The sequence below is a fragment of the Aythya marila genome (genome assembly GCF_965140915.1).
Source record: "Aythya marila genome assembly, chromosome: 8".
In the NCBI taxonomy this organism is placed as follows: domain Eukaryota; kingdom Metazoa; phylum Chordata; class Aves; order Anseriformes; family Anatidae; genus Aythya; species Aythya marila.
In genome coordinates this window covers 1,275,617-1,290,781 of record NC_139049.1, presented here as the reverse complement: position 1 = coordinate 1,290,781, position 15,165 = coordinate 1,275,617, and the positions used below count along the sequence as shown (strand labels likewise).

General features: G+C 39.8%; 1 protein-coding gene across 3 annotated transcripts in view; it reads left to right on the top strand.

Moving 5' to 3' along the window:
• The window catches only part of TGFBR3 (transforming growth factor beta receptor 3), a 127,864-nt gene that overhangs the window by 51,150 nt on the left and 61,549 nt on the right, over positions 1-15,165 (top strand). For all 3 annotated transcript variants that reach the window (XM_082765909.1, XM_082765908.1, XM_082765907.1), the window contains one exon: positions 185-369. In XM_082765909.1, the coding sequence (XP_082622035.1) occupies positions 185-369 (185 nt within the window). The remainder of the gene's footprint in view (positions 1-184; positions 370-15,165) is intronic.

Sequence of the window (15,165 nt, the reverse complement as noted above, 5' to 3'; positions counted from 1 at the left end):
ATACAGAAGAACTTAAAAGGACGATTAAAATATTTATTTTTTTTTTGTAATGTGGAAAATGAACATGAAGCTTGTTTGTGTTCCTGTTTGTTCTGTGACCAAAAGGGACTTTATTATTTGATAGATGTAACATATGTATTGCTTTCTTTCTCTAAATGTAGCACATCTGTATAATCTTCTGCAGGTCCTGTGCCTAGGAGCGAGTGTGTCTTATCACCTGTTAACAATTCGCACCCAGTCCATGCTTTACTGGAGAGTTTTACCGTCTTATCTGGCTGTGCAAGCCGAGGCACAACGGGCCTGCCACAAGAGGTGCATGTCCTCAATCTCAGAAATCCTGAGGAAGGTCTTGGCCACCATGAAAGAGAGGTAAAGGGGTAGTTGCTTTTTTTACAGATCCCTGGCTATGTGTGTCTAAAAATGGGATTGTTCCATGTTTATTTGCTGAATAAAGTTATTTTTGAATTGTGAACAGCAAGACTACAAAGAAGCCTGCACAATTTGTATGGATACTGTCCACAGATGCTTTGCGTGTCATAAGACTAAACCACTTCCATACCCAGTCATTCTCTCCATCACCTTTCACAACCACGAAGTATGGTTTAAAAAGTCGGTGGGGTGGGCAAAGGAAATAAGAAACAGATTTGGATCTACAAGAGGCCTTTACAAAATTGGCTGTCTTCAAAGCTAGATCGTTTACCTAAATGTGTTGTAAATTAACATGAATACCTTTGGATCCCTGCCATGACCACTATAAACAAATATTTAAGTTCAGATTTTTTTAGCCCTGTAATACATCCTTAATGCTTCACTGAGGGGGAAATGCTGAACAGAAATCAAGCGTTACTGACTATGGTAGTTCTTCAGTACAGTCCAATTACTTATTTATGTACGTTGCACTTGGAGAGACTGTCAAGAACTTCAGCTGCTCTGGAAGCAACAGCTTGAGAAGAAAATTTTTGATGTTAGCTTGTGCAGTACTGTTGTTTACTCTCAAAACACATCAAAACAGAGTGCTGAAGTGAAAAGAAAACATTGCATGCCATGACAGCTGAGTTTCTTAGTTCATGTTCTTACAGTATTACACATACAAATCCTGAGCACTGCTTCCTGTGAGAGCAATGTGTATGTACAAAATTAGTAGAGTTAGTAATGAGAGAACAAAGATGATGATCCAGCAGATGGAAACTTAGAAAAAGAGCTATATTTTTGCTGGGAGAACTTTTAAGTGGAATCTTTTATAGTGTGTTAAATTCAGGCAAATACTCTTGGCCATAATCAAAGCTTTCACTAACTTTGATAGCCGTGTGGGGTTTGTTGTATGCATCCATGGAACTTCAGCTGTTGTATACATTTTCACTATTTACACTGACTAAAATGTCTAGTGTATGATGAAAAACTTATTTATTTTTTAAGTAGGCATCTTATTGGTTGCTCTTAATCAAAAACATCAGATTTACTTCTGTTCATTCCATGACAGTTGAACTGAAAAATTACACTTATTTTGTGTGGGGCTGAGAATGAGGAACAGAGATTTTGTTGTTGTCTTGGAGTTTGCAAGGCACAAGATTGTCAGTGGAAAAAAAGGTAGGTATAGTAATTTCTTTGGGCATGTAAAACCCATTGTAGTTATTTTTTTTTTCCAATATAGTTTCCTATGGAAACTAAAAGCCTTGTGTAGTTCTGCTATGTATTTGTCAGAGCCTCTCTCATCACCCAAGAACTTTTAAGTCCATTGGCAAGTCTTAGACAAATTTGGTCTGACGGGTAGGTCTCACAAGGTAATCACAAGTTCTGTTGAAAAAGGGGCAGAAGAGTGCCCTTGCTGTAGGGACACGATGTAGCATCAGTTTGTAACCTCTTAGTTACCAAAGGGTGCCTGAGCATGGGGGGAAACTGGCTATAGCTGGAGTTTGTACCTCCCACGGGGCCAGAATGAATCAAATGCAGGGCTTAAATTTGCATAAAACTAAATTTCGCCCTGTTTTGATGTTCTTAGCACTACTTGTGTAACAGTGTAGTTTGACTGCAGTTATGCATGCACAATGTGAACTAGTTTCACTTGTGCGCGAGGTTGCAGACTGTGCCAGTACTGTCTAATTGTCTTGACAGAATGATAGAAGTTTTAAATATTTGGCTTTGAATAAACATAGTTGCTGTCTAGGAGAAAGATGCTTTGTGCCTCATCTAAAATGCTAACATTTTGAAAGCAGTTTGCCACAACTGTCTTTTCTGCACACCTCTGTGGTGTACTAAAGTGTAGGGCATAGAATGTATTTCACAATGTGTAGCCCTTAGCTTCCTTCACCCAGCTGTTTTCCAGTTACAGTCCTTGGAGATGCCTGCTCTGAAAACGAACAGGAAGCTAGAGCAAGGTTTGCTGGCAACAGTGTAGAGCAAGAGAGAACAAACAACTTGGAAAGAACAGTTTTTACTTAAAGGATCAGTCAGAAAACAAAGCAGAGCAAATGTTATCTCTTTCCATTATTGTACAAATGAACTACAAATGTCCTTTTGTCTTAAAGTAGAAGGTACCCATCACCTCAAGTTAAATTAGTTTGATTTACCAGCTGAGGTATTTCCTGTTGCCTGCAAAGCTGATAGCAAAGGTGGAGATATGTCATACAGTATAGCCAATGTACTCCAGCATAAAAATAGTATTTTTGTTTGACAGTACAAATCTAGCTAGAATCTGCAGCACTGAAAGTGCTTAAAATAAATCATGCATTTATTCAGAGGCTGGTTGAAGTTCTAATAACATAAAGTGCAAGGTCTGAAAATCTCTTAAGCAAGGGCTTGCTTTGGGACAGAAGAGGTTGGGTTTTCTTTTGTTTTTAACCTACCCTGTGTAGATGCTGCTGAATTAAACATTCTTTACTTGCTCAGAGGAGTATAAACTTCCCATAGCAAATTTGTTAGAGGACTTACACATTAAACATACATGTATTTGTGCAGTTATCCTGGTTCTCTTGAATATGCAACATATGTGTATGCATTAATTTAATACTTGGCACATCTGTACTCTATACAGACAAGCATTTGCAAATTTAAACATAGGAAGGGTGGCTAATGCTGAGGGAGGGCATGGCAGAGGTGTGTGTTCCTCCTGTAATGCTTGTAGACTTTTTTTGTAACAATTTAGTAAGGTTTGGGTACTTTTATCTTGCCTGGAAATGGAAAATCTAGATAAACTGGAAATGTATTATGTATTCTGACTTCCTTGCAAAACTAAATCAGTAATTTATCACTTTCAGGTTAAGGCTGAAATCTCATAAATATAAGGTCATATGAAATGCTGTAAGCATTTATTTTTATTTTACTTTGTTAATCTTTGTTGGGATGACATCTCGTTTGTTGAGACTGTCAAGACATTTTCTTCAAGAAAGACCCCCAAAATTCCAGTCTTTTTGAAGTATTTCTTAGAACTGTCTTTTATCGCAATTCATATTGGCCGTGCTTTATCATAGGAAATAGAATACGGGTGCATGTAATAGGCACGAGTGTTTTTATTAAGCTTGGCATGAAGAATGCAAGCTTTTTTGTTTGTTTTGTTTGATCGAATATTCCTGGGGAAGTGAGTGCATGTGTGCAGTTCTGCACTGATCTGGGTCTCAGCTGAAAGCCAGGAACTACTGAACATTTACAGGGACTTTCTCTTTGGCTTTGGGTGTCTTTACTACTTGAGTTTCCCAGATTGTAGAAAAACTTATTTTTTGTGAAACCGCTCATTCTGAGAAAGAATTGTTGTTTGTGAAGACAATTGTATTTCTAGTGATTTGCACCAGAAAAATATGTATAGAAAAATTTAAAAATATACTTTGAGATTAAAATCACTCCTTAAATAGGTATATTATCAAGTCTTAAAATAATGAAGAATTCATTATTAAATGACATACATGTCATTTGAGTTTCCCTGAGCTGCTTCAGGCATGCAGCCACACTTGGAATAGTTAAAGGGGGGGGTGGAAGCAAAGGGATATAAAATTAATCTCATGTGAATACTTAGGACTGAATACATGTGACTACACGGAATCAGAATTCCTGGCAATGGATTCACTATTGTTTTCGTTGACATCCTCATCCTCAATAGTTTTAAGATGTTATGCCTGATGCAGATTTTTAACATGTTATGTGAAGTAAAGGCAGGAAAAGCAAAGATTCATCTTTATTTTCATAATTTTTGAGCAACACTGCTGAGGCTGTAATAATTGCAGAGACTTCTCACTGTTAAATCAGTGTTACTTGGAAGAAAAAAACCATGATGATTATTTTCCTTTGAGAGCAAACTTGGTATGAAAATGTGTGTTAGTTTCTATAGAGCAGGCTAATTATATAGCCAGGTACTTTCTAGGGAAGTAGCCTCAGATTCCTGAGCTGACCTGCTTATAGTCATAAAATGATAGGCAAAATCATTTAAATCTGATATTTAAGTATTTTCTGAAAAGCTTGTGAGTTGTAAAACTGGAACAGGAAAAGACACTGAAACGGTCCCCTGATAACATATTTCTACATCCGGATGTTTGCTATGCATCCTGAATTCAGGATAGTTCTTCTCTGTCAAAATGGTTTTGTATTTTAGGACTCTGAAGATCTGGACAACGAGCATAAAATCCTGGTTCATTTTGCCTATTTTTTTCTACATTTGCTATATTTCCCAGTGTGTTAATTTTAACTACTTTCAGAAGCTTGCTTCAAAAATTATTCTTAACATACTGTTAAGAAATCAGTTTTAGCTTTGAGTTGTACATTTGCAAATGCTAGGTATTACATACTTTATGGAAAAGTGCTGATTTATGAACCTAAAATTGCCTAACAGCTGTGTGTCCCAGCTCTTTATACTGTCTCAAATACTTTAAGATATGCTGGCAAGTGGCTTACATCAACACTTACTTTGTATAATGCATGTGGAATCAGAATAAGTGTGCCTTTGGCATTTTGTTGCTTTCCCAGTAGGTATTATTAATTCATTTCTTCATCTTCTCTGTGGGATTATGACCTTGCAGAAAGGTCCACGCATGTACGTAACCAGGTGGAATTCCATTTCCTGAATTATGGAAGTGTTCCCAGAGTAGAAGTTTCTGGAGAAACAGCATTACAGGCATTATTTTGGCACTTCAATTTCCATGCTAATTCTCCTAACTTCAAATGTTGAGACAGTTACCTTGCTCCCTTTTTCACACTTCCTCCTGGTTGTACCTGTTAACTTTCTTTATTCTCCCTGCACAATTAATATATTGTGATTACCTTGTGACTCTTTCTGTCCTTTGGGTTCTAGATTTCTATTTTTATTTATAATTTTCAGAACTAGATGCCTTAAATTACTCAAATTACACCACGGCAGCCCTACTGTGGCTGCATCAAGGAAAATATTTGTTTCATGCTTAGGCATCCAGAGATCTGGGAACAGCCTTGAGATATAGCTTTGATAAAGGGGTCACTTTCTGAGTGCAGTTTAGACACACAAACCTGTTGCACCAAGACCTTGAGTTCTTGTCAACAGCAGGCAGGAAGGGTATTCAAGGTTTGTTATTTGACGGCTGTATTTAGTGAAGTTTTTGTTACCTAGTCATTTGTTTTATTCCACTTTGTTTATTTCTTCTTCTAAAAGTGCTTTTTTAAGAATAGGTTTCAATTAAGTGGCAATCAAATGCCCACGTTGGAGTGTTTTCTAAGACTCCGTAATCTCAAATACAGTAAAACTAAGATCAGCTGCTTCTTCCACTCTTGCTTTTTAGTGCTGAGCTCTTGATGTCAGCTTGACCAGATGCTTTCAAATTGGCCAGAAAGATGGGCTAGTTTGGTTTGAATTTTTGAAGCACCCTGCAGCATGGCCTTAAAAATCTTTTGGCAACCTCCACTTGCTAATGTGATTATTCTTTCCTCTTCCAAATTAAAATAATTGGACTATTATCCTATGCATTGCTAAGCCTCTTGTTTTAGTGTGATAGTGCATTGCCAGAATTTGTTGCATCTGCCCACTGCTCATCAGCTGTGGGACAGTGGGAAGCCAGTGCTGCTGCACTTGGGCACATTTGGTAGCTCTGGTAGACCAAAGCCTTTTGTTTTAAAGAAAAAATAGTTGCTTTTCTAGAAGACGCTTTCAAAGAAAAACAAAGCACTGTGCCTCTGCCAAAGTACAGACTGGATCTCAACATTGCAAGGGTATTTTGCTGATTTTGCCTCTCCACTTTCTGAAGACCTTTGCTTGGCCATGGTAATGGATAGCTAGTCTGACAGCAGACTTGCAGGTGGCAATGCAAAAATGTGACAGGGTTTTGGTATATGCAGGGTTTTTGAACCAGGCATGGCATGAAGTACCTATAATGAGTTGGCTTGAGAGCAGTGGTGCAGCTGGAAATATTGCTGTCCAGAAAGGGGGCAAGAGTATGAGGAGAGCAGCACGTTGCAGGAGCCAGGAGTGTGCTGTTAGGGGGTCCAGGCAGGTGTTGAGTATGGCAGTGAGCATGGTACTGGGCTGGCTGACTGAGAAGTGAAGCCCAAGATAGAGCTCGTAAAGCCTAAAAATACTGCGCCTTTCTCAGGGGGTGCCATGCCTACTGAAAGCAGCAACTCCCATGCAACTAACAGATTAGTGAAACTGGTATCTTAATTGCCTTATTTGATGGACACTGCATTGCCATGTCTCTTAAAAAACAAAACAACAACTAAAAAAGACACCTCAGCCTTAATTTAAGGATCTCTCACAACTGTCTTCTCGCCTTTTCTCTTTGTTAGCACTTTGAAGCATCTGTGCTTGCATAAAATCCAGTCTTGGATGTGGCTTTTTCATCTAGTTTGCTCTGGATTGCAGTCTTTGTGGGTTGTTTTCAGTCAGCTCAGGAACTGCTGGTCATTGAATTTGGCAATCGTTCCCAGTTCTGCCCACCAGAAGTGCCAGAGGAAGTCATGTGTCAGCTGGAAGAGCTTGTTTGCACAGAGCCTGGTGTCCTGCAGAAGTATTGTTTGAAGCCTGTCTACTCTTAAAAAGGCCACAGTGACTTCTCATGACTTGGAAAGCACTGAGCAAACCCTTGGTATTTTCTGTTTTTAAAAATGGGAATGTTTATTGCACGCAGAAAATGAGACTTATTCTTAGCTTCACAGTGCTGCTTGGAACGGTGAGTGAAGCAATGCCAAGGCCCACCACAACAGGCTAAAGGGTTCAAAAGAAAAAAATGTCAGAATGTCTTTTCTGATTGCTTGAATTGCACGTTTTTGCTGACTTACTAAAATGGCCCGTTGGAAGCTGAAAGTTGGAGCGTCTAACATTTACTAATATTTGTTTTCCTCTGTTGTGTGTGCCCACAGATACTGATTTGCTCTTGCAGGATTGTAAAGAGAGCTGGGCAGCTGCCACGGTCTTTACTAGAAGACTTACAAGTCTTTGCTTTCTTCCTCCCTCTCTGCTAGTTGTGTATAAGCACACTGTGCACTGTGTTCACACGTTCTTTCAGGCAGATGCACATGTTTTGATTGAGATCATAAGCTGTGATTCACATTCTTGTTCTCCCCTTCCCTCCTTAAAGCTTGGAGTGGCTGACATGGCTTCGAGTACTTATAAATCACTGCTTTGTCTATCGTTAGTTTCCCAAGAAAAGATAATTAAGAAAGTGATGGTATTTCCAGGAGTCCATTTATATCACAATCTTGATTGGCAGGTTCCAGTCTAGCTTTGGGCTTGTGTGTGTGAGGGAGATGTTGAAGCAACACTTGTCATGAGTGGCCATGTTTATGTTGTTCTCTGGAGTGTCTGTTTGAACCAAAAGTTGGAATTGTTCTCCAACCTCCCAGCAGCAGGGAAAATTTCCAACATAAATTGTATGGAGCTTGCTGTGCCAGGTAGTCACTTCAGCTGCTCTCCTGTATCAGCCGAGAAAGTAAAAGAAAGGGGGAAAGATAAGAGGAAGAAACAGTTACTTTTTTTTTTTTTTTTTTTTTTTTTAGCATATGTAGATTGTGCTTTTGCTAATGCTTTTTATGTACCTGAGTTTGTGTTTCTCTAGAGGAGTTTCTCATTTTCCCTGTGAAACAAAACCAGAATGCTTCCACAGTGGTAAAACTTATTTAAAGGAGAAGATGCAAAAATAGCACCACCATGGGGTACAAATAGATGAAATTCAGGTTGCTTAAAAAAATTTGAAGGAATTATAGGTAATTTATAGTGGACAGTGTGTCTTTAGGAGTTGCCTTGGCAGTTTAAAATACAGAAATGTTTTTGTTGTGGCTGGAGTTCATGTCATAGATATGATTAAGCATGACAGTAGTGGTAGCATCTCCAGGAGAAAAGGTGATTTTTGGTGATGATCCAAATCTCATCAATGAGGAAAAAGTGCTAAAACCTAATACTTTTCTGAAAATGACCAGTGTTCTCTAGTCCTGAAGATTAGTTGAAGTCTAGCTTACTCTTCTGTGATCGAATTGAAGCAGTTTTTTCATTTGTTCTGCATGGACACAGTCTGTTCACCACCATGCAGGTGGTGAAGTGAAAGTTTGAAGCCTTTTTGGACGTTACTACATATGCTGTTGCTTAGCAGAGAAGCACAGTGGCACTTGCTTTTTAATTTTTTTTTTTTTTTTTTCAGAACATGTATTGGAACACATTTTCTTTCCTCCACTGCTTATCTGGGTTTCAAGCGATACTTAGACTGGGGTAAAATGGACACGGAGAATGCACCTGAAGCTTTATGGAAAAACCTTGCAAACAGGAAGGTGCACTCTGTTATTACACTATTATCTGGAAAGCAAGCCAGTGTTTTCTTCATTAAATCTCTTTTCAAGCAAGAATCAGAAAGACTGTGTGGATAAAAAGTGCTTAGAATGACATCATTTTTCATGAAAATACTTGTGTGACAGCCTCATTTACATCTTTTGGAGGATTTTGTCAGGTTTTCTTGACTTTGATTCTGCAAGTATACTAAATCCACCTACATAGGTAGTGCTGATAAACTGAGAAAATTTGGTTTCTTAGAACTTTTTAAAGTAGTAATTTAATTAAAGTAGTAATTTAATTAATTATGAAATTAATTATATAATTATTTAAAGAAATTAATTCCATTCTCTAAAATATTCCCAAAATACTGTTTTGTTTGCAGAGACTAAAAGTTCTTTTTTTTTTTTTTTTTTTTTTTTGAGGATGAAAAAAAATTTGGAAAGAATGAAGATCTACCGGATGGTAGGGGAGTAGAAAGACAATATATTGGTTACAGTTGTTTAAACTTTTGAGAGCAGTTCCCTTTGCATTTAATTTCTGTTACCACTTGTGAGTGTATGCCTTAGAGAAATGCTTGCCCCATGTCTCAGGCTGGTGGGTTACTGACAATAAAGTAAACAAAGCTGTTTCCTAAATCTGGTGTTGCTGCATAAGTTTTCACTTTTTCATGCACACACATGCTCTTCTTTACCCTGGCTTGGAAAGCAAGAATTCGGTTTTATATGTCCAATAAAAATGTGAGCTCCGTATTTTACGCTTCTCTATTTGACTGTGCCGCTTCAAAAGACACCTGCAGAATGGCATTTCTGTTTTCCAGTTATCTGCACCTATGTGTGGTCTGGCTGCAAAACCTTTGAAGAGCAAGGTGTGTTACACGCAGAGTGGTGAAACCCTTTGTCCTGCAGTCTTCCATCATCTATTTCATATATATTGCAAGAGATCTTTTCCTGCTTTGTGAAGCCTCCGTGTCGTAGCATCTTCCCCTTCTCCACCTGCAGCTTTTGAAATAGCAGAAAATAAGTTGTTCAGCTGTTCAGGATTTCCACTCGGATTTGGAAATTCACTGTTCTGATTCCAGTTTTGCCATGATGTTCTTAGAACACTGTGTGCAATGTGAAGTCTGCATGGTGTTTTCCAGTTGAGGTGAACTTGCTGTGTCTACACTCAGAGCTTGTAAGAGATGAGAGAGTGCTGACACCGAGTCTTTGAACCTGGATTAATTTGATACTATGACTAATAAGACCTGGTGAGAGGCAAGGTATATCAGCTGCATTAATGCATTGCTGTGGTATGGTGCACCTTCTAGGTGGGTGCCTAGCACACATCTAAGTTGCTAAAAATACAGGCTACAGGAACTTCTGTCTACCTGGAGAAATCTGTGTAGACTTGCTCAGAATGCCCCAGATGCCTTTAAGGAAAAAGGTCCTGTCATAATTTTGATCTTTTATTCGTGTAAGAAGCATTTCCTCTGGGACAGGAGCTGGGTTTTAGAGGCTCATAGAGCCTCCAACATGGCAACCCCCCATGACTCCCCCCTACCTTTTTTTATAATAGTGTTAGGTAACATTAATGCAAGTACTCAATAATAGTTTCAGGATGGGGAAAGGGAGAGGAGTAGGAAATCAGATTTCACTTTTCAGCCCAGGTAATTCACCGAAGAAAAGGTAAAAAAAAAAAAACAAACACATTTATGTACAAGTAGGGTACAGAGCAGAATATTATCTGGGGAAACATTTCCTATTTCTACGCACTTTGTACCTTAATTGTTAAACTTGCAAGTCTGATGTGATAGCATTTTGTGAATAGGACAACATTAAGCAGATGCTGTACTTCAGGTTTGCAGGATTGGATCTTGTGTCCTTAGATCTAAAGACAAGAAATTTTCCCACAAAATGTATAAAAGGAGGGTTTTCCCCTTGAGATTCATTATACAGCATGTGAACAGTATTGATATCTACTGATTTATGCAAAGCTGAGCGAGATGTTTTGTTTTCAGGTTTCAAGTGCTGGGAAGCCTGACTGCATTGTGGAAGGGCAGATGGCACAGATGGTTTCACTTAATCTTTAGGAGCCCAAGCATCTAGTTAGGGTCAAAGCAAGAATGGGCACAGGGGTCCCAGCCCATGTGGTGGTGGGCACGGGTTTTCCATTGCACCAACAGTGGGGGCTGGTTGCTGTGAGCAGCCCTTGTTCCACAGGTGCCCAAGACAATAGGGATAGCATCTGAAGATTAACTGTAGCTGGCAGAGCAAAGTACAGATGTTTGCACAGAGACTGACTCTCTGCTCTATTTGTTGCAGCCAGAAGTTTTTGAAACTCATTTTACAGCTCTCTGGTTCTCCAAACTATATAAAGAGTTGAGATAATGTTGAAGACAAAAACTGGTTTGAGATGCATACACACAGGGAAAGCTGGATGTTGTGTTATGCAGGTAAAGGAAGTTAAAGTAGGCAGTTGACACATGTACAGTCTGTAAGTGAAATGTATGATAAACTCTTTAGGTTATAATTTTACAGTCGTTGGAGAAATAGTTGCATTAATGCAAGTATGACTTGCTGCCCTTTGTCTTTTCAAATACCTTTCCTTATATAAACTAGCTTTCCTTTTTCCACTTTTGTTACTTCTGCACTGTGGAAGTAATACCATTTGCTAGTGCAAATAGGACTTCAATAACTGTCCTGCCTGTTTGCCAAGTCTTTTTGTTTGTTTCTGGGATAGCTTTGCATTACTTAGTTTTTGCATTACTTAGGTATTTGCATAAATGATTAACATCTAACATAATGTGATTACTTTTGGCAGCTCCTGCGTAAAATAACAACTTTGGAACACCAGAAATGAGCAGGCTGCATTTTTGTCTAAAGATAAGTTATGTGGCTGAGCTAGGGGCAGAAATGATCCAACATTTTCAGAAAATTAGAAGCACTAATTTACAACATCTCTTTCAGAACTTTCTGATGCTGTATGAGCTGTTGTGCTTTCTGAATAGACTCTTCAGTGACTTCGTTTCCAGTAAAAACTTACAGTGCAGTTGCTTACCCTTGCAGTTCTGAGGAGAAAGTTATCACTGGTGCAGTAAAACATCAGTTGTGAAGCAGATACAAATGACACTGTTGCCAGGTACTGAGCAGTTTGTCTAGTGCCATACAGCGTGCCACATACTCTTGTTGTGATGTTTTTGGTAATGTTTTAGCACTAATTTTATTTGTAATTTTTTTTTTTAGTCAATTGGCTGGACCAGTTGAATTACAAATCCTTATGAAGAGATCTAAATGCGCTGTAATTCCATCCTGTTACATGAATCCTCAGCTGGGTCGTTGAATGTCTGGGGCTAGAAAGGTACCAGAACTTAGGCTGGAGGGAGAAGAGAGACTACAGATAGCAATTAAATATGCTGTAAGCTCCCCGGCTTTTGTTTTGTTTTCAAAGTCTGTGTGCCCATTAGAATATATTGCTTTGCTCGAAGCGCAGCAGGTACCGAAGTTTAGGGGTTATGCTCTGTCATCACTCAAGGCAAAGGAAGCTTTACTCTGTTATTCCTCTTTAAGAGACAAACATTGGGGTTGACATTTTTCCTTAGACATTAATACTGCATCTTCGCATTAAGGTCACCCTCTGGGGAGGTCATCCATACTTCAGGATAGTTTGTTAGGGCATGTTGGCACACACATGGTGCAGGACTTGAATGTCTTGATTTGTAAGTTCTTTGGGGATGGAGCTGTGTGTTGTGCTTACACTGTATCTAGCACAGCACACCCTGACCTTTAGCTCCTGTTGCAGGACAAATTAAAAAAAGAGAGATTTCAAGCACCTTATGGTCAAAGGTTTCTGGTAGTACTTCTTACCGAAGAGTGTGCAATGAGCCCTAGACCACAGTTGGGTTGCCCTTATCAACCTTTCTGTTCTCATACCCTCTCTTTGGTGGGCCCAGTATTCCAGTTTGGGGGGTACCTCATAAAGTTCAGAATATTGCACAACAGCATTCAGTTTTTATTAGATAACTTATGGGACCTGGCTTAATGCCATGAGTTTCAGTGGAATTATGCCAGGGTGAATATTTCCCATGATTTTCACAACTGAACTATAATTGCAGTTCAGTTGATCTGTAGAACATGGGTCAGAAGGTCCAGGCAATGCCAATCCACTTACAGGTGTGTATTTATGATAAAATGAGCAACCCACTCTCTCCTGGCATTGCCATGTTGCTCACTGCAGTTGTGGGGGGATTGCTGCATTGCTCACTGTGTGATAGTGTGGCTCAGACATGCTACTTGGGCAGCAGCATCCTTTAGAGCTGGCCTGACAGAGAAGAAAGCTTGGTGTGTCTCTGGCCAAGGCTGCATGGATGGCAAAATTACCTTCAAAGGTAATACCATAAGAACATAATTTGCCTTTCTTGGAAAAATCAGCAAACTCTCTCCCAGAAGCTGTTGGCTCCTGAAAACTGTACATTGCAATCTACTATAGCTGGCGTGGTATCGAGTCTGTAACACAATATTTAAAGAGCATAGAAAAAAAATGGATAAAATACGTGTTCCATTTTGAATTCCCAGTCTCTGCCTAAAGAATACACCTTTTCTTTACTTTTGTCTTAAAAATCAAAAAAGTAACTTGGAGATTTTTCCCAAAGCAATTGCTAAACGCTTTTTGAGAAGTGATAGAGTACTAGGTCCCACCCTTTGAGGTGGATTTGTGGATTAATCTTTGACTGAACTCTTTTCGGCCAATGTATTGGAATTAAATTTTTTCAAGTGAGTTTCAGTAGAAATTCTAAACCTCTTATACTGGATAGTATGCATCAATGATCTGTAAAGATAATATTCCTACTAGTTTTTGTTGCAATTCAGAATAACTTTATATATATATAAATATAATGTTAGATTGAAAACAGTTATAGAGGGCAGTGATACATATTTTCAATTTCCTGTCTGCTTGGTACTAATTAACTTCATCTTTGCAGCTGAGCAGTAAATAAAGAAGTCATAAATCCATCTTCAGTACATCATTTGTAAGTCAGAAAATCTGTTTATATGATCTGAGGGTTAAAATTAATTTTCCTCTTCTGTCTTATGAAACAGCTGTCCTAGCCTGGGCAGTGTAATACAGTACAGCACAGCACATTTTAACCTGGTTTATTTGCACAAATTTGTAGTGATTGTTTTGGAAAATGAGCTATGAATTTATCTCAAGGACTTCACGGTGGAATAGTTAATTCAACCTCGTAAATCCTTGGCACTTGACTTTCATATTTTAGAACAAAACACAGAGTCTGTGATTTGATGCCTTGAAGTCAGCAAAACAAAATGGTACTTTTTAGCAGCAGTGTTTACTTTGATCCATTTTCAGCTTTTGTGCCCTTGCCTTTCACGTAGTACAAATTGTTTCAGCAGAGTAATGGGGCGGGAGCCCGTAGACTGTTTTTGCAGTTGGTTGCTGTGGTGATACTCAGCCATCCATGAAACTGCCATCTCCAGGGAAACAGAAACCTCTGCAGCCGCCTTAACCTTGTTGCTGTCATATGCATCTGCGAGAGACCTTAAAGGAACTTTTGCAAAGTGTGTCAGCAGGCAGTAGTGATGGGTATGTGCACAGGCAGACATCGTTGGCTTGTGTCACAGAATCACAGAACTGTAGGGGTTGGAAGGGACCTCGAAAGATCATCGGGTCCAACCCCCCTGCCAAAGCAGGTTCATCAGAGCAGGCTGCCCAGGTAGGCGTCCAGATGGGCCTTGAATGTCTCCAGAGAAGGAGACTCCACAGCCTCCCTGGGCAGCCTGCTCCAGCGCTCCGTCACCTTCACCATGAAGAAATTCTTTCTCATGTTGGTGCGGAACTGCCTGTGCTCAGTTTTGTGGCCATTACCCCTTGTCCTGTCCCCGCAAACCACTGAAAAGAGGTTGGCCAAATCCCTCTGTCTCCCACACCTCAGCTATTTATATACATTGATGAGATCCCCTCTCAGTCTCCTTTTCTCCAGGCTGAACAGACCCAGGTCTCTCAGCCTTTCCTCATAGGGAAGATGCTCCAGGCCCCGTATCATCTTTGTGGCCCTCCGCTGGACTTTTTCCAGGAGATCCCTGTGAGCACGCTGATGGCTCATGGTCAACCTGTCGTCCACCAGGACCCCCAGGTCCTTCTCCTCAGAGCTCCGCTCCAGCAGGTTGTCCCCCAGCCTGTACTGATACATGTGGTTGTTCCTTCCCAGGTGCAGGACTCTACACTTGCTCTTGTTAAACCTCACCTGGTTTCTTCCTGCCCATCTCTCCAGCCGGTCCAGGTCTCACTGAATGGCAGCACAGCCTTCTGGCATGTCAGCCACTCCTCCCAGCTTTGTGTCATCAGCATACTTGCTGAGGGCAGACACTATTCCCTCATTAAGGTTGTTGATGAAGATGTTGAACAAGACCGGACCCAGCACCGACCCCTGGGAAACACCGCTAGTCACAGGTCTCCAGCTG